This window comes from Apiospora aurea (genome assembly GCF_038362705.1).
Source record: "Apiospora aurea strain CBS 24483 chromosome Unknown utg000001l_segment0_segment0, whole genome shotgun sequence".
NCBI classification, from domain to species: domain Eukaryota; kingdom Fungi; phylum Ascomycota; class Sordariomycetes; order Amphisphaeriales; family Apiosporaceae; genus Apiospora; species Apiospora aurea.
The window spans coordinates 5741795-5760526 of NW_027117388.1; the positions used below are offsets into that span (position 1 = coordinate 5741795).

Genomic DNA, 18732 nt, shown 5'->3' on the forward strand with positions numbered 1-18732 from the left:
TTTGCGAAAGCTATGCGATCAGATCTGCCTTCCAATAAAACCAAACAATCCGGGGTGAGTTGAAGCGTGAGAGCCTGTAGCATAGCATAGCATGTACAGAATCAATCTATGCCGCAGAACAGAAGAGTCTGGGAATACAGTGGCACGGCTCGAGGTTCCTCCTCCTACGTGTGTATGTACGTATATGTATGAGAGCCACGGCGGGACGGTGAAATTGATGAAAAAGTGCCCCGGTGGCTTAGACAAGAGGCAGGTGGGCAGGCACTGGGTATAAGAAAGCCGAGTCACTTTGCGCACGGCTCCAATCGACAAGCACATGCATTAGTGCAGACAGAAGTGCAGACAGAAGTCAGAAGTGCAGAGGCTGGATGGGCGTGGATGGGCCCCCTCCCTGCATGTACCACCTGCTCGTACGCACGGCGATGCAAGTACATACATACAGGTCACCGAAGGCCCGCGACTGCATTCCATTGCTTGCTTTTGCATGCTGCTCATGTCGCAATCCAGAAGGGGGAAAATGGCGGCATCTTGAGCCGCGTTCCACCCAACCACACTCGACACTCCATCGGATGCGCTGTCGGCCTGCCCTACCCAGCGCCACGATCCGGGGCGAAGCAAGTATACATCGGCCGCTTGATTCACCAGACCGAGGCATTGCTCATATCGCCCATCTGGGGCCTTCCCATTCGTTTCGATCCGAGAGATAGAATGACATATGTGATGACTGCACAGCGCACCCCTGCCAAGTCGAACATTACAGGTAGCTTGGCTTAGCTGTTGGCATGGCAAGATGGCTGGCTGAAGGCCATGATAAATGATACTGGGGTTGGTACAAGAATTGATGCGGGGAGGGCAGATGTTGTCATTGTCGATGCAACAACCCTCGAGGAGGATCTTTTTTCGTTCCTCGGAGAAGAAGACGCCGACAAGACGAGGACGAGGAGGAGCAAACAATGCGGCCGCCTCGTGATAACTCGCTCTGAATGTACACGGCTCGCAACGTCACGACTCGTTGTACAGTGAGAAGCACAGCAGTTTGTCTACATGTTTCATGAACAGTCTAGGTGAGTTGTCTAACACGGTAATTAGGTGACCATGGAGGCGATCACCCTCCTCTCTTTTCTCTCTCTCTCGATCCGGGAGAGTCTTCGCTGGCCCTTCCTATGCAGCAGGCAATCCGATTCCTCTCCTCCGCAACGGCGCCAGAAACAAGGGCGAAACCTAATAAGTAGGTTGATGGACAATAGACGAAGTCGATAGGTACAGTGCCTGGGCTTGACGCCAGTGCTGCTAGCTGCCGTAGCGCTACAGACGACAAGGGACAAGGAAGCCCCGTACGAATTGCCGAACGAGAAGACGGCCTCCCTGATTGGACTTCAGGCCCCAGGGCAATCTTCCCCATCCACCATCCCTACAAGCAGTGGGCGATTACTCGTGTCTATGCCCTACCCAGAGGAGTTTAGGGACATCTGGAGTCATGAACTTGCTAGTCAGAAGCACAGCCCGCCTAGAGTTCCCCTCGTCTCATCTCATTGATCTCTTCGGTTCGACTGATATATTCAAGTCCTCGGATAAGCCTAATGAGCCTATTGAGACGTCATGGTAGGTTAACACACTACCTAACCTAGGTAAAGTACTTCGCGGCCACGGACTCTTCTTCTACCTCCGAGTACGCCCTGCCAACATCCGACATTGATTACTAGCCAGCCAACCTAACCTGTTCGTGTGACTCGTTCACGGGAGCGGAATTGCCAATACGTCGGCGCTACATGACATTTCCCTTCGTTGCGATGACCCCACGCATCAATCCATATGGGTACATACCTAAGTCGGAGCTAACAGTGGTGACGATACTACTATTGCGCAGTAGCAAGGCGTGGCTTAGACCCCGCGCCCGCATCTACCCCTCCAACCCTCCTGGGGCCGGCACCGATGACTACGTGCCTCCTGTACAATGGCCAATCACAGCTGCGCCATCCTCCAGATCCAATCCGATGTATCCCTTGCAGACCGCTTGAATTGGGCTCATGTAGGGCCAGTTCTCTATCATCTACTACTATCTCCCAGCCGCTAAGGACGGTGAGGATGGCGCTTAGCATGACCACTAGACATGCCACTTGGTTGCCTCCTGCGCAAACCATGCTGTCGAGGGGACGAGCTCCCCCCGCCGGCCTGACGAACGCAGGAGCGGCCCGCCTACTCATATTCGTGGGACGCAACCTCGTCTGATCGTTTGGGGGCAGTACCCACCTTCCTCAGCCCTATGAGGGCCAAAAAGGTACGTCTTTCCAATCGCAACCAGATGCGTCAACGTCTAGCCAACGGTGGCCTGACGATGCGCGCTGCTTGCTACTGGATACTACCACACGATGCAGCAAGCTGCTCGTCAGATTTTGGGCCACACGCAGGAGGAAGGTTTGTACGAGTCCCATTCTATCTTGGCTTCAGCCCTACCGTGCGACCCCCATGGTTTCCAGGCCTCCTGCATTACCGGGGACTGGCTAGCTTCTACCATATCGGAGAGTTGCCAGCAGGTTGCTAGCGTTGTCGGTATCGAGAAGCCCATCGTTGCAAGCCACCAGCCACCAAGACCAAAACAGCTTTGCGCCATGCATACGCAGTACACCGGAGGCGGAGGGGGTAAAGAGGCCAGTAGTCTCGAAAAATACCTCTGCTTTGGCAAGTTGAGTTCGGTCAAATGGTTGCGCCGGCCGGTTCCTGGATTTGCCTAGTCCTCTCCTGCCACGCAAGAGAAAGTGTTCGGGTTAGCAAGACATTTTCGAGACACCCAAGTTCATCTGTGTACCCAGCTTGCGCACTCCCATTTGGAAACAATATATCTTGAAGATGGACAACAAATTTCAACACCGCATCGGGCCCTGCAGCGTAGCCAGGAGAGAGAACAAATAGGCTTCCAACTTGGCAGTGTGTGAAGTACCTAGACCTCGTCGCCGAGCTCGAGTGTCATTCATAAGCACAGCAGCTATCTACACGGAGATGGGAACTTTTAACAGCTCGAATCCAAGCCGCCGGCGTTCTCTTTCGGTCCTTTTTGATAGACAATATCTCGATAGCCTATGTACATTGGTACTTCCTATGATCAGAGTATACAAGCATACTGACCGGCAATAGATCAAGTCTCCGCATCCCCCACATCAGCAGCCTTGGGGTGTGACTGCATCTGACTAAGACGACTCATCGTATGACAACATGAAGATGTTCAGAGATGTTGCCAAAGAGCGACCTCTGATTTCATCATCAACCCAATTCCATTTGCAGCAGTGTTTGCTCGTGCCTATAGGGATTCAAGGCAATATCCCGCGAACAACTCGCATATGCTTTTCCTTCTGTGACAGCCGACTTGCACAAAGTTGCGAAGGCGAAAGGACTTTGCAGTGTATATGCAGGCAACGTTAACTTGCTTGACAGTATGATGTGAGGTTCGAGGGGTTGCTTAGCTGCGCGTCGCGACGCGGGATAGCCTACTCTTACTCTTGCCCCCAAGCTGGGACGAACGCTGTCATATAGGCCTGGGGACTATATATGAACGAAGTTGGTGCAGCTGATGTATGCAGTTCAGTAGCCACCACATAAACTAAGAGAGCTATACATGCCTGCTACAAGGCCGGACGGTCTGGCCGTTAAACTCGGCTTGTTAATAAAAACAATAAATACTACGCCATCCTGTTCAGACTGAGATGCGGGATAACATTATCCCTGCAGTACAGCCCTGGACTTCCGCATCGGCCTGTACGGACATTGCCGACAAGTTCTAGAGCTGAGCCACAGCGCAGAACAACATGATATCTCGTCATTCGTCTGGAAGTGGGAGGATTCGTGACGTCAAAACATTCTTCACCACCTTACTTCGCCAGCGCACGAGATTGATGGGCACAGGGCCCCTTCCACTGGTACCTTCCCAGGTTGGAGAGGGGCCCAGCCAGGGTCTCACTAGAATACCGACATTGAAACAATGCTCCATGCGATGATGCCGAGCATACATATGGAATATGAGATGAATTGATTTATGTACGAGCCGAAGTAAATACTGCTTTAGACCTTTGAATTGTTTGGTCACAACCTTTGGTGTTTGTGCAGAAGATGTAGTTCAGAGAATATCATGCTGGAAACCGGGCTGCTTAACTTTGTGGGGTTAGAGCTTAAGAGACTGCGAAAGGTTCAAATGGGTGGGATCCTTGCAAGAAAAAAGGTCCCCGAAAGCTCCAACCTCTGAACAACCCACCACTTTTATACGAAAGATACAAGAGCCATTGGCCTCCAAAGATAATTTCTCGCAAGCCGACGAAAACACATTCTCCAGAAGCCCATACTAGAGAGCGCGAAGAACGAGCAATGGCGACGCCCAACGGTGCTGCATCCCCGCCCGGAGGTGGCAGTGGCAGTGGTAGCGGCGGTACCGAGACACCACAGCAACAGCCACAAACCCAAGCATCGAAGTACAAAGACCCCATGCTGCATAACGTCGCCCTGGGCATCACGCCCATCGCCTTCGGCGCCCTGTTCCTGCCGCCGCGCCGCCTCGACTTCCGCATGGTCGTGCTGGGCGGCTCGGCGCTCTGGGGCATGAACCAGCTGGCGTACGACTGGCGGGGCCAGTCGCTCGCGCAAAAGTACGGCCTCACGCGCACCGAGGCCAGCAGCGACCCGGAGATACGGAAGAAGCAGCAGGAGGAGGCCGACAGGGCCCGGCTCAGCTACGGCGGCATGCGCGACATGCCGACGGAGCGCTCGGCGCTGATCCAGCAGCGCATCCGGGAGGAGAAGGCGCGGCGGCTCGAGCTCGCGGGGCTCAGCGAGGTCGAGCGCGCGCAGCGCCTGCAGGAGATGCAGCGCAAGGAGCGGGAGCGCCGCGGGACGCTCGAATCCATATGGATGGGCGAGGAGGACGCCGACTGGCGCGAGAAGCGCGACCAGAAGGAGAAGGAGGCCCTGCAGGAGGGCGGCGTCGGCTACTGGGGCCTGATCACCGAGCAGCTCAGCGAGGTCTGGGGCCACGGCGAGAAGAAGGCCCAGGAGAAGGAGGCGGAGCTCAGGAAGGCGGCGGCGAATACCAAGGAGAAGGTCGAGAGTGAGGTGAAGAAGAGCTCCTGAGGGAACGCAGCGCTTCGGCAATATCACGTTTGATGACACATGAAAAATGTAATATAGTACTCATAATGCCATACAGCGAGTGTACAATACCAGAAGGGGGGATTTCGAGTCGAAACTTGTCACCATCCACAGGCGGTTTCACTCGGGGAAACGACATCTCACAATCGCAACTACCAGCCCATGCCGGGCTTTTCTATGATTGTAATAACCTCTTATTTCACGTGCTATGGCAATTATCCGTGATGGATCGCTTCTGACCGCGAATTGACCTCTTAACTTTTTAACGCTGAAGAACTCCTATACGCCACATAAAACCAAGCTTCTCCCATGACGGCAGAATTGTGCTATGCAAGGGGGCGTTTTCGGACACGATGCACACCATTACTCGCCCTTGGCGGCCTTCTTCTTTGCCTTCTTCTCCATCTTGACCAGCTGCTTTGTGCGCTCCTTCAGCGCGCGGCCCGCCAGCAGCTTGCCGCGCTTGTTGCGCAGGCGCGCCGACTCCTTCTGCTTGCGCTGCGCCTTCTTCTCCTCCCGTATCGCGGCCTTGTCGTCGTACTTGCGGGTCCACTCGGCCAGGGCGGCCTCGACCTCCTCCTCGCGGCTGCGGTCGCTGGGCGCGAGGCCGAGCGACTTGCGGATGATCTCGCGCTGCTTGCCCATCAGCTGGAGGCGGCGGCGGGCCGGTCGGTTGAGACCGCTCGGGGCCTGTTCCTGGTTATCGTTGCTCTTCTTGCTCTTCTCGGTCTTCTCGCCGGCCTCTTCGTCCTCGGTGTCGGAGGAATCGGAGGATGAAGACGAGGAGTCTTCTTCCGCAGCAGCCGCCTTCTTGGCGGCCGGGGCGGGCTTGACGTCGACGGCAAAAAGGGAGTTTTCTTCCACTGCGACGGGCGTCTTCTTGACCTTGGTGGTAGTAGCAGCAACCGGCTGCAACTTGTATGAGGTGGAGGGCACGGCATCGGAGTCGGAGTCGGAATCCGAATCGGAGTCGGAGCTGGAGCTGGAACCCGACTCGTCTTTTTCGCAACGGCCTTGGCAGCTTTGCGCTCTGCCTTGGACGACTTGGACTTCTTCAGTGCGGCCGAGTCCTTCTTGTTCTTTTTGGAGGCGACCTTCTGGGCGGTCGAGCTGTCGGAGTCCATGTCGACATCTTCGGATTCGAGGGGCACTGTGCGCTTTTCCTTCTTGGACTTCTGGACCTTGTCGCCGGAGACCTTCACCTCTTTCTTCTGCTTCTTCTCCTTGACGGGCTTCGTCGCTCGTTCCTTGGCCATTGTGATGAGGTGAGCGAAGGTGAGCAAGTGCACTCGGGTATTCGCTTGTAGAAAATGACTTCTCGGGTGTGACTAGTTGGTCAAGGCGGTGGTGAATTGAAGTAAGTTTACAAGCTACACTGACGATCGGTTTGGAAATGCGGATTGGCAGATGCTCTGGAAGTTCCAGACTTTTTTTTTAGGTTATCTTATCTGCCACCCCACGCTACTACTGACTTGCAACAGGGGTGGTTGGGCCAATGCACAACATTGAATTGTGTATAGGAGGGTCCCTAGATCCTTGGCAGATACCCCCCTATAGACTTGACTTGACTACGACATTCCACAGGATCAGGTGATAGGAGGCATGGCAGGATACCACCTTATATTTACCTATACGCACTTATAGATACATGAACTATACCGACGCATGAATGATTCTCATTTACGCAAACGGTATAACTAACAAGAAGCGAGTGGCAAGATGTAAAGACGTAAGGCACAATGGGTTGTTAAATTCAACGTCCCTCACTTTCATGGATCAATATCAGATTTTCTTATGCAGCTTGAACATCCAAGTATGTCCTGACCAGCCACCTACCTACCTCTTCCTTCTTTCCCCTTGAGCTGAACAGATCTCTCGCCAGCCCGGGTTGGACTTCAATTTCCTCCATGACCAAGTTGCCCTGCATCAATGTGTGCTGCAGATGCTCCAGGCAAATTATACAAATGAGGCCTTCTTCATCCTTCCCCAAAAGAAGGCAGGCGCTCAGAGTTGGCCCATCATCAGAACATCTCAGCCCAACACCGACTGATGCCGCTTGTCTGTCCCAGCTCTTGACAGTCCTCAACCATCACCAATCCTCCTTCCTAGATAGAGACTGAACTCACTCGCAAGAACAAAACACTGAAAGATCACACCATTCTTCCTTCAGAGTCCTGACTTATCACTTTTGCACTTCGCAGTTCCTTGCGCCAACATATCTGCCATCATACAACTAATTCAAGATTGTTTGCAGGAACTGCACCAAGATCAGGTCCTTCCAGAACATCGTCCTGTTCTTGCTTTAAGTTGAAACTCCCTCTAACCTCTGAATCCATATCTGTCTCTCCATCCCACCTCAACTCATACATCAGTCAACATGCCTACCGGGACCACACGCACCGCAAGACGTCGCACGAGACCCGTGACGAGAGCTTATGCTCTGGAGCGTTCGTCCCTGCGCGAACTGGACCGTCATCGTCGAGCCATGAGAGCAGCCAGAATCGAGGGTGTCGATGAGCCTATCCCACAGGAAGAGCTCGAGCAGCCCACAAGTGTCCTTCATCGCGCCCAGGCCCTGGCCAACGCCAACTACCCCGGCAAGCGACGCCTGTCCAACGCCTACGACGAGCGGGTCTGCAAGCGAAGGAACACCGACTCGCTCTTCGGCACGCCCTGGGATGATGCAGATGACGGACTTGAGACACCCGCTTACGATACAATGCTGGCCTTGTCCGCCGGCAACAACTCCGGCAATGGCGCCACGAGTGTGGAAGGCTTGGGCAACTTTGGCAAACTGCCTTTCGAGATTCGCTCCGAGATCTTCGAGATTGCCCTGGATCACGAGGAGCCCATAACCGTGCTGAAGGGCTGGTCGCTCGTCTACATCCGCGACCGGCCTAGTCTTCCAGTGCATCTACTGCGCGTGTGCCGTTCTTTCTATGAAGAATGCTTACCGGCTCTATACGGCAGCAACACATTCCACTACAAGATCCGCGACCCTCCCGGATCCCACCGTGACACCAACGCAGTGGTCAACAAGGTCTTCCAGGACCCTGGCTTCACCATCCCCATCAACAAGCACGGCCATCTGTTCCGCAACATCCAGGTATCCATCGAGGCAAACCGCATGTACACCGCCGAGATCCGCGGGAATGTCGCCAAGGCGCTCCAGAAGTTCGTGCCCGGCCACGGCTTACAACAGCCTGCCCAGCTGCGCCGTGTCATCATCCAGATGCCCCTGCAGACCCGCCGCGAGCTGAGGATGCAGACCACGCCGGCGGGCAGGTCCGCGCGACGTCCCCAGTGCCGACTTCTTCAAGGGAGGCTCTTGCGTCTCTCGAACCCTGGCGAACCTCAACTGCCAGTTCATCGAGATTGTGGGCCAGCTCAAGGCGCCCATCGGAACTGACGGCGTCTGCTTCAGGGCCGTCATTGACCGTCGACCTCACTTCAACCAGCAGAGCGTGGATGCCGGCGACGAGGACCCCTGGGCCAACGACGTCGTCGCCCTCGCCAACCGCAAGCGCGTGTTTGCGGCGTCGCGGGCCCGGTTTGGCCTGATCGGACACTGGATCACGCGTGTGACCCTGAACCCCTTTCGGTACCTGGGCCCGGACACCTTGTTCCAGCCGTACGTCCCGACTCGCTACACCAAGCCTCTCCACTCGCTGGAGACCAAGTACCGGAACCCCAAGCCCAAGAACGGATCGAACTCTCAGCAGGAGGAACCTGCCGAAGCGGGCCCCAGCGAGCCGGCACGTGGCGTCGTGACATTTTCACGAGGGCACAATGTCACCATCACAACCCCCATCACCAACTACAACACCGGCAGTGACTACGATGTTGATGAAGATGCGAAGGGGTACACGGGGATTGATCTTGACTCCGATGACTCCTCAGTTGATAGCTTTGGTGACGACGAGTTCGACGAGGAATACATCGACAACGAGGTCAATTAATACCAAGAGGTCAGCTTGAGACCTGTAATACGCGACATTAACAAGAGCACACAACACGTACCCTTCACCTCCTCAATCCCGAACATAAACCGACCTTCTAAATTCATGCGTCATCGTGACCTGCGAGGGGCAGATACGAAATTTGTTGCGGTTGACTTTTACTCTTTTTACATGTTCGAGTACATTTTACTACCTGGCGATCGCACACCATCTACGGAGTCCATAACTATGGCTCGAGGGATGTGCTACATGGTATTCTCAACAAGAATAATCTGTTCATGCCAAATCTTGGCAGGTAGCAAGCGTCGTCGTACGGTCATACATAGCGCCTTCAGTTGGGCCTTACTCGCCTCCCGAAAACTCATATCGCGGTCCTTTCAGTCATTTACATGAATGCTCTCTACTCAGCAATTGATCACCCTTACCCCTGAATGCATGCGTCTCTCTGTTTAAAGAATCGTGGTATCGTCTGTGTTCGTTGCGTGATAGATATGACTTATGGCCTTTCCATGGCTTGCTATGCTCGTAACTGGCTCTCCCAAGTAAACACATTTTGCCCGCTTGCCCCTGAAGCTACGCTCAATTCTACCTTGCTAACCTCCAAAGTTTCTGAATCTACGAGCACAATCTCCTGTGTAGCTGTAAACGAGGGCACTGCGATGAGCCGTACCGTCTGCCCCTCGCGCCCCTTGATTACTTTAGTGCCAAACTCGGGCTGGCAGCCTACAAAGTAGAGATGCGGGCATTCCTTCATGACAAATGGATCGTCGTCCTGGAATGGGTAACTCCCTAAAGTTGTTGTCAGCACAGACTCATGCTCTCTCTTATAGCAACCACCAGCCGGATAAGGGCATGTTCACTTACATAAAGTATCTGGCGCGGTCGGGGCCATGCACCGCCACCGACACGTCGCTTCCATCATGCCAAGACGGTCTTCGCTGTCGACATACTTGAAGATGTCGTCGATGTTCTGGCCGCCGGTCCCTAGCACGCGCCAGCCTTCGACCTCGCCCTCCCAGGGATTCGTCACCGTGTCGAGCCAGCCCTCGTCGGTGGTCGCCGGCGGCGCCGAGAACGGGCGCGAGTTCGGGAACATGGCTGCGTGGATGGGCTGCTGCGGGTACGAGGCCGTGGCCGGGTCCTGGGCGCCCGGGAGCAGCGTCACGGGCATCGTGGGCAGGAGCGAGGCGAGGAACTCGTCGAAGAGATGCGAGGGCACGGCATTGTAGGAGCTGGCGTCGTAGCCGTACTTCTTGTTGATGGGTTTCTTGGCCTGAGCTTCGTCGAGGGGAACTTTGCGCTCCTCGAGTGAGATCGAGTTGCCCGCGATGATGAGCCGGCTGATCTGCGACAGCTCTTGCTGGGCGGACGGGTCCAGTGCTTCGCCTAGCAGATACTCCAGCAGCAATGTCAGTTCGAGTGAGTGGGAGGCATCACTGCCTGAGAAGGCTAACCCGGATACGATGGCAATCTTGCCGCCGCTGCCGCGTGTGGTTGCATCGGTCATCTCCTCGTCTTCGTCTTTGGGTTTCTTGGCCTTGCCCTTGCCGTCGCTGGCCGATGGCGGGTCGGAAAGAGCCCAACGCTCCGGCTGGGGTGGCAAGTCGGGTAGCTTGAAGTCGATCACTTCCAGTTCTCCGTTTACGTTTTCGGACCCCATGACTGATATAATACAGCCAGTCACCAGGATATGTGACTTCAGTACGTCGCCCACCAGACGTATTCGCCCCGATTCGTCTTCCAGCGTGACTGCATCCTCCTCTGACCAGTACTTTTCCTGCGTGGTCGGAGCGGATATCCATCGCTGCATGAACAGTCAGTCATTTTGTAGGCCCTTGTTCCAAGCGAGTCACTCTTCAAAGCCGTGCAACTTACGTCTTTGGACACATCCTCCAAAATGTTGGGCTTCAGGGGCATCTCCATATACACGGTGCCGGTGACCCAGCAAAGCTCGCCCTGTCGGATGTCCAGGACACGTTCCACGCGCTTGACGGGCTCATCGGCAACAATGGTGCCGTCCCAGGCCGAAAGTGCGACATCATCTACAGCAGGTTTGATTTTGGTAAGCCGCAGAAAGTACATATCAGCAAATTGTTGCTGATATGATTTCTCTTTAGCCAGACGGAACGTCTGCAACGGCTTGTATGTTGATGAAACCCTCTTGAGATCATCATCTTCTTGCTTGCCCCTATTTTGAAGTCAGCCTCCGTGTTTGCGCTCACCACTGATATCCAGTCCCATTTGCTAATCTGATGCGAAGTAGCAAATCAAAAATATACTTACGAGGGGCTGTGCAAGAGGCTTCCCGGGATGTTCTCGAGTTTAGCCATGATGAGGCGGATTGTTGACCGTTTGGCCCAAAAGGTTGTTCACCGCGCCTCGGAAACTCTCTCGCTCGCTACTTTGGGTTGGAGATCCAGTCGAGGAGGTCCTGGATACTAGGAAACGCGTCAATCGATTGGAGACGCGACTTGGGGAGTTTTTGGCGTAGATTGGCCCGTAGCGGAGACGGGGGTGTGGCTAAGTCACTACGACAAGACAAGTACACTCACTGGCCAGCCACACGACACGCCCCCTAAGCTCTAGCGCGGGGTCCCTGGAGCGGATCTGGCTGGGCCTAGACGATTAGATTGCTAGCTGCTCAAGTGGGCTTCCCTTATCCAAATTTTTGAAAATGCGCCTGCGATAAGAACTTTTTTGACGGCTCGGCTCTTGGAGGCATAAGTTCGTGAGGTCCCCGTATAGGCGCAAGAGGATTTGTTTATTACCAATCGATCTCTTCTGTCACCACACCCCAGGAAACACAGAAGAGCTCTAGATCGGACCTGAACAGGTCTTTTTTGTCTACAAAATGGCTTCATCTACGGGTGCAGGCGAAGGCCAGCAAATCAGGGTCAACTTCACGACGACACTGCCCGATCTCCAGCTGCCCGAAGACAAGAGCCAATTGCTTGTGCCTGGAGGTATTTACAGCCCACATTATATGTAGAGCTGGACCTGACTGCTAACTGTATGTGCAGACATCAAGCGTTATGGCTTGTCCAGAGTCGTCAACTCCGATGCCATGCTGAACACCGACTCCCCCATCCCGCTCGACTTCCTGATTAACGGCACCTTCCTGCGGACGTCGCTGGAGGACTACCTCAAGGAAAATGGCCTGTCTTTCGAAAATACGGTGACGCTGCAGTATGTGCGAAGTTTGGTACCGCCGATTTACCAGGCCAGTTTCGAGCACGATGACTGGGTGGCCGACGTTGACGTGCTATCATCTACTTCTCGCGCCGGGCTCTGGGCCGGCAACTCTCTCCCCCAAGGTCAGGACCGTATCTTGTCCGCTTCATACGACGGCCTGCTCCGGATTTGGAACATGTCCGGGCAAGTGATCGCCACTTCAGCGTCTACCTCGTCCAAGTCGTTCCCCTCGACCGATTACGTCCCAGCCATCAAGTCTGCCAAGTTCCTTGACGCTACTCGAGTCGCCTCTGCCGGTATGGATCAGACAGTCCGCGTCTGGAAGTACAAGGAGGGAAGCGACAAACTCTCCGGCGATCTCAAGCCGACCCTTGAGTTGCTGGGCCATAAAGGAGGCATCGAGTCCATGGACGTCCATACCCCCTCGAGCCGCATCCTTACAGCTTCGAATACTGGTGAAATTGGTCTTTGGACAACTTCAGCATCTGCGGCCCCCGACGCCCCTGAAAGTGCCTTGCTCCAAGCAAACCCCGCCAAGAAGCGCAAGGTTTCCGTTTCTTCTGGCGTTCAGAAGGGTGCCCTGTCGATGATGCAGATCCACAGCGGACCTGCATCCGCTGTGGTATTCCACCCCGAAGACTCTACAGCAGCCTACTCCGCAGGCCAGGACCATACTATTCGCACAATTGACTTGACTACCTCCAAGGTTGTTCACAGTTTAACGACAGCACACCCCTTACTGTCTCTATGCTCAGTTCAAGGGATCAGCACCCCCTTACTCGCGGCTGGCACGTCAGCCAGGCATATCACACTGGTGGATCCACGTGTCTCTGCCACTACGACTTCTGTGATGACGTTGCGTGGACACAGAAATTTTGTGACTTCTGTTAGCGCGTCGCCCATGGACAACTATTCGCTGGTGTCAGGCTCACACGACGGAACCTGCCGCATATGGGATCTCCGGAGCGTGCGCACAGGTTCCAAGGCGGAAGGAGGCGGCAGTGTCAGCGAGGCCGTGTACATCATCGAGAGGGAGAGTCAGAAGGGCCAGAAGAAGAAGAGCGATATCCCCGGTCAGGGATGCAAGGTATTCGGCGTGGCCTGGGACAAGCAATGGGGTATTGTCAGTGGTGGCGAGGATAAGCAAGTGCAGATCAATAAGGGTAGCGACTTGTTGGCTAAGTAGGACGGACGAGGATCCTTACTTGAATAGATTGATACCCCAGGCGATTTCTCTGGCCATCATGAATTTATATCTCCAGCCGAAAGAACGTGGATACAGCCCACCACAATACGACAGCTGTCCCACATGTCATATGCGTTTCTCTTATATACCTAAGTTTTCAAGCGCCCCCCTCCGATCTGACATTGGCTTTGCACCGTCTCCATTGGTGACCCCTAGCCTGAAGTAGTACTAACAGAGGCACCGTACACGCCAATATCAACCCCATGATGGTAAAGCACCAGCCCAGGCGAGCGCCATCTACCATTGCCTCGAGGGCCGCGATGCCTGCCGCGCCTAGAAGACAGCGAACCAGATTGTATGCTGCTTGGGAGGTTGAAGTGTACCCGGGATTGAGGTCTGATAGAAGCGTACTGAAGATCTATATTATCCCAGCGCATCGCTCAGCTTGAAAATCCCGAGCTGTATTGTTGGACGGGGTACATACAGTGAACATACCCACCATAGTACTTCCTGTGATAAGTTGCATAAGGAGAGGAACTGCGAGATGCTGTAGGCGCGAAGTGTCAGGGGTTGGTACGGTTCTTGAAAGATGTAGCTGCCTCGCCGTAATGCTGATGCAATGAAAACAGGAAACTTACAGATTTTTGATCGAGTGACCAACCGTATCCAATAGTCGCCAGGATGCTGGGTACCATCAAATACCAAACACTCCGCAACCTGGCTTCTTCGATAGGGAATTCGTCTAAGTTATCTTCTTTGCCCCTATCGGCGTCTACACCATGCTTCCTCGCAGTCAACTTGTAGTCGCGGTCCAATAGTCGGCCTTCCAGGCCTGTCAGCAAGAGAACGCCCGCTGGACTGAATACATTTTATTCATCTCTTCACTTACCAATTGTATATGCTGCAAGTATGCCTCCCATCCCAGCAGGGAGGTATATCAATCCAGCCTGCAGATAATTCAACCTGTATATCTGGATGCAGTGAGCTGATAATGATGCCCCCAAGCAGCCGAAGATTGTGTATGCCATGGAGCCAGCGAACATGGTTGAGAACGACCCCTTATCAAGAAGGATCTTGAGTATGCTCAGGGGGTTCGGCACATGACATCTTCGCGATTTTCCCCCTTGGACGCGCGAAGCCTCCTTTGCCGTCGAGAGCGTTTGTCTCTCGGCGTCTTGAGACTCTTCTTTGGCCGGGCGAGGTCTCAGAAACGAGACCACAGTCCTGTTGTAGCCCGTCGCCGGCACGCTGCCGTTGCCTACGATCCGCTGGCAAGTCTCTGGAAAGAAGAGAATGATGCACAGAAGCAACGAGCCCGAGAGTATTGTCAGCAGCCAGAAGGTCCATCTCCATCCTCCCTTCTCCGCTGTAAGTGTCTCTCGATGAACTGGAGATCTCATAGCCCGTATGTTCTGAGTATCTGTCGGGTCAAGAATGGGGTTTACTGATTCCGATGTCGGGTGTGGCATGTTGGGTATGTTGGGGACGTGGAATCCTACCTATTGTGGCAAGGTCTTCAACAGGGATATACAATGTGGCGAGGGAGGACATGTAAGGCTGCCAATGGGTTTCTGATAATATTCAAACTGAGCACCAACACAACGGCGTATAGCAATTTAGCTTTACTGGCAAAGATACAAGGAGTTCAAATACGAACTTGCCATACAGGACGTTTCGGACTGGTTGTAGAAGTATGTACATGACGTAGGATACGAACAGATACGACCAACCCCGCCTTGGGATCACACTCTGGAAGTTTGAGTAGACAAACACATGCATATGCACAAATACCAACGAGTTCCTCAGACAGGGCCGGGGTCAGACCGGACTGTCCGGGCGCCGGGTCGCCTCCGTCGCGAGATCTTGATCCCACCGCTGACAGCCCCTTTTTCTCCCATCAAGGGCGAAATACTGTCTTTCTGTACATCGAGCGCAATGCGATCTTCAGAGAAATCCAAACCATGGTGGAAAATCACCACTTCGTCCCTGCGTGCTACGCCACAGCTCCCTGGGACGTAACTACAAAATGTAACTCACCTACATTATACCAAGATAGCGGTATAAAGAAATGTCTACTATAATGGGTCTCTATTGCGAACGAGTCGATGTCCAGCGAACATATCCAGCCATCAATATCCAGGAAGACGAGACTGGACCTGTGAACTCCCACTATAGTCTTGACGCGGCCCGCCAATGTTCTGTATGCAGCGATCGGTTTGGCCGAAGTCGCCTTAGAGTTGGAGCTGGATGCCGAATAAACTTGGAGCCCTACATAATTGCTGTCCGAAGGCTTCAACAAGCGGACACATAAGTTACGCCCGCTGCGGCTCGAAATGACGTTGTCGAGGATCAGCTTAGGGGTGCCGGTACCAGGCAGCTCAATACCATCAGCCACTGAAAGCCGCTCGAAGTCTTTCCATGCGAAAGCATGTGCAACCTTCGGTTCTATCAGAAGAAGCTCCTTCCCACAGAGGGGATCATTTAACCAGTGCCATGTTGTCGAGCTGTGTCTGGGAATAGAATGAACCACTCTGGCCTCAGCAATGTTCCATATCTCATCGATAGTATCTGTTGATACAAGTAGTTGTGTCCCAGAAGGATCGAAGACCAGCTGCTCTATTGGCCGGTCAGCACTTCTACTCGATAATGACTTTTCCATGGTCCAGACTCCCTCAGGTGTCACTGCGACGCGTCGCACATTGAAGCTTCCAGAGATGTCTGACAAAGATAGGTAGTCATGCTTCATGCTCCATGCAATAGACTTCACAGCAATCACACTTGGCTTGAGGAGCTGCTGGACCTCTGCTCCCGTAGTTATGTCGAACACACAGACGGCTCCGTTTTCCCGACCACCCAAAATCCACTTGCCGCTAGGATGTTCAAATATCGCGGTGACGGTTGAATCTTCGCTGAGGGGTTTGTAGTCCACTAGCAACGCTGGATGAGGGATCTCGTCACTGATCGGCTCCCTCACAGCGTCATCTGGTTCTCCCGTAGCAAGTGTCCGTCCATCGGGAGATGACGCAAGCACGTGAGCCGACGTCGCAACAACGGCCTGCTGCTGCCCATCGAATGGATTGAAAATCACAAGGTCCCCGTCTTGATACGATGCTGCTGCAAGCTCCAAGTCAGGGTTCATGTTGATTACTAGACCGACGAGGAGCGGACCGGGGTAAACATCTGGATCACCTTTGTGAAAATGACCCAGCCAGGAGTTGTCTTCCAGACCGACTTTTCATCATTCTGGTTCAAGAACTCGGCTTCATTCACCATAGCCAGTAGTTCCTGGCGCATGAGCGGGCTTGTCTCAGCCATTTGGCAGGTAAGCGACCGGAGAAGAGCAGACGCACTTGAAGCTTCCTTGTTGTTATGCCTGAAGAAATAGTAGCTGCAATCGCTATTGCAGCTCTGTAAATACTTGATGACATGGGATGTCAACACAGACTTCCCACACCCAGGCCTTCCACTCAGCCAGAAAACATCGGGGCTTGGGTCACCGGTGTTGTGATCCTGACCCGATTGCCAATCAAGAAATATGGACTTATTGGTGAGCCACTGACAAGAGTCCTTGATCTTAATGTCGTCAAGTTTTGTGAGTTCGTCCTCTGGCCTGTCAGGGGCACCCAGATGATGTGCTATTGATTTCAACTGAGCACGACGTTCGTCTCGCTGCGTGAAGCTCCCTAGTACCGTTGGCGGTCAGACTCATAACATCTAGGATGTGCAGCATATGGCTTTGTATATGGAAAAGACGAGAGACAAGAACTGCATTGGATTCAAACCGACATTCTTTTTCTATTGCTTCAATGGTGGCAAGCAAAGCCGTTACTTACCATCTCACTACGCCGAATCTCGGGGGAATTGTTCAAGTCCCCCACAAGCCCCTTTCCGAAATCTAGAATGTTAAGAGCGTTGCCTTTTCGCTCAGCCCAGTCTGAATTGTATCCGTAGCTATGGATACGGACATTCTTGAACCCTGGCTCGGATGGTAGCCATATTTGGGGCCAAAACGTAGAAATATCTGCGGAAGCACTCCATGTCTTGCGAGATCCCCCCTTAACCCATGTACCTAGTAAGACTTAGCAAATTTGCAATCCTTACGGGACAATGTAGCGTTTCTGTTCTTACAAAAACCAGATCCACGTGTGTTTCGGAGGGCTCGTGAAGAAGATTCAAGCCGAGAGGGCCCCTGGTGTCCTCCAAACTAGAGGTCGCCGATCGCGACGGCGTTGTAAGGCGTGATAGGCGTCGCTCGAGGAATGAAGGTCTAGATCCGGTCGGTTCACTCCTGGGAAGTCGAGGCATTTGGCGTGCCTTGTAACCAATGTTAGTGAGCCTGCTGCTGGACCGAAATCTGCCTTGTGAGGCTTTGGGAGAACTTTGAAACGCACATTGTCCATTGTTGCAGTCATTCCCGTGGCCGCGGCACACAACAGCTTTTGTTGTTCAGTCAAAATACAATGAGGCCAGGTGCAGGATCTATGTGTGATTGCTCACCTCAACCACCATGACCGCAACTGTGCTAGGCGGGTGATCATAGTCCCCATGATGATGAAAGTTATTGATTGGTTACCGACAAATAATGCCTGCAGTCACCCGTCACTTCGCAAGGAGATCACCAAACCCCCTTCATGGGGGCGGCGACAAGTTCTCGCTTTTGCAGTGCGCCTGACACTGCCAATCTAAGCTCAACCTTCTGGTTGCAGTGTTACGGGCCTTGTTATCGTCTCTCCGATGCTGCTCGGATGTGACCCCAGCACATAACTATTGGTGCCCTACAGGCCAGTGGACAGATACAAAAGGGCGGCAAGCACCGTTGCCAGCCTTGTGCGGTCTCACACGCAAATCTTTCAAATCCCCCAGTCTATTCTATCGAACTTCCCAGAATGAGCACCGAGGAGGTTGCAACAGGCGCGGCTGAAGCGGAAGAGATCGCCAAGGGCGTGGCGGAGGCGAAAGAGATCGATCCTTTGGGACCGAATGTCGTTCTTAACAGGAGCCTGATGGCTGGTAAGCACACAATAAGGCTTTTCATGCTGAATGAGTTGAATAAACCGTCAAAGTCAAGCCTGCTAAGCAAACCCCCTTTGGCATTCCCTGAAGGCAGCACTGTGCTTGAGGTTACGCCTTCAGGTGCCAGTGCCTGGGTCAAGACGATCAAGATTGACACCCAAATACAAGATGGAACCGTCAAGTCCTACTTCAAAAAGGTACAAGTGATCACCCTGTTTCGATAATATGGCTCTGAATGTAAACCAAGGGAGC

The 18732-nt window shown here is 53.6% G+C and overlaps 9 protein-coding genes across 9 annotated transcripts; 5 read left to right on the plus strand and 4 right to left on the minus strand.

The window, feature by feature from the left end:
• Positions 1–2369: 2369 nt before the first annotated feature.
• PG986_001723 (uncharacterized protein) lies at positions 2370–2732 on the plus strand (the record flags this gene model as incomplete). The annotated part of the gene is made up of 1 exon (XM_066837945.1): positions 2370–2732. One exon carries the CDS (start codon positions 2370–2372, stop codon positions 2730–2732), a length of 363 nt encoding a protein of 120 aa, XP_066706838.1.
• A 1621-nt stretch (positions 2733–4353) lies between these two features.
• PG986_001724 (uncharacterized protein) lies at positions 4354–5112 on the plus strand (the record flags this gene model as incomplete). The annotated part of the gene is made up of 1 exon (XM_066837946.1): positions 4354–5112. The coding sequence occupies one exon, from the start codon at positions 4354–4356 to the stop codon at positions 5110–5112; it is 759 nt and encodes a 252-aa protein (XP_066706839.1).
• Positions 5113–5493: 381 nt separating this feature from the next.
• On the minus strand, positions 5494–6386 carry PG986_001725 (uncharacterized protein; the record flags this gene model as incomplete). Its single annotated transcript, XM_066837947.1, has 2 exons — positions 5494–6039; positions 6120–6386. 2 exons carry the CDS (start codon positions 6384–6386, stop codon positions 5494–5496), a joined length of 813 nt encoding a protein of 270 aa, XP_066706840.1.
• A 1121-nt stretch (positions 6387–7507) lies between these two features.
• Positions 7508–9089, plus strand: PG986_001726 (uncharacterized protein; the record flags this gene model as incomplete). Its single annotated transcript, XM_066837948.1, is given in 2 exon segments — positions 7508–8415; positions 8435–9089. The coding sequence occupies 2 exon segments, from the start codon at positions 7508–7510 to the stop codon at positions 9087–9089; spliced, it is 1563 nt and encodes a 520-aa protein (XP_066706841.1).
• A 517-nt stretch (positions 9090–9606) lies between these two features.
• PG986_001727 (uncharacterized protein) lies at positions 9607–11419 on the minus strand (the record flags this gene model as incomplete). The annotated part of the gene is made up of 4 exons (XM_066837949.1): positions 9607–9878; positions 9954–10893; positions 10965–11277; positions 11373–11419. The coding sequence occupies 4 exons, from the start codon at positions 11417–11419 to the stop codon at positions 9607–9609; spliced, it is 1572 nt and encodes a 523-aa protein (XP_066706842.1).
• Positions 11420–11940: 521 nt separating this feature from the next.
• On the plus strand, positions 11941–13467 carry PG986_001728 (uncharacterized protein; the record flags this gene model as incomplete). Its single annotated transcript, XM_066837950.1, has 2 exons — positions 11941–12052; positions 12110–13467. 2 exons carry the CDS (start codon positions 11941–11943, stop codon positions 13465–13467), a joined length of 1470 nt encoding a protein of 489 aa, XP_066706843.1.
• A 157-nt stretch (positions 13468–13624) lies between these two features.
• Positions 13625–14936, minus strand: PG986_001729 (MFS general substrate transporter; the record flags this gene model as incomplete). The annotated part of the gene is made up of 4 exons (XM_066837951.1): positions 13625–13885; positions 13952–14014; positions 14106–14320; positions 14357–14936. The coding sequence occupies 4 exons, from the start codon at positions 14934–14936 to the stop codon at positions 13625–13627; spliced, it is 1119 nt and encodes a 372-aa protein (XP_066706844.1).
• Positions 14937–14960: 24 nt separating this feature from the next.
• On the minus strand, positions 14961–17867 carry PG986_001730 (NACHT and WD domain protein; the record flags this gene model as incomplete). The annotated part of the gene is made up of 7 exons (XM_066837952.1): positions 14961–14962; positions 15586–16588; positions 16636–16840; positions 16886–17115; positions 17301–17522; positions 17596–17781; positions 17859–17867. Coding segments are annotated over 7 exons (1857 nt in total).
• Positions 17868–18353: 486 nt separating this feature from the next.
• PG986_001731 (uncharacterized protein) lies at positions 18354–18704 on the plus strand (the record flags this gene model as incomplete). The annotated part of the gene is made up of 2 exons (XM_066837953.1): positions 18354–18477; positions 18571–18704. The coding sequence occupies 2 exons, from the start codon at positions 18354–18356 to the stop codon at positions 18702–18704; spliced, it is 258 nt and encodes an 85-aa protein (XP_066706846.1).
• Positions 18705–18732: the final 28 nt, after the last annotated feature.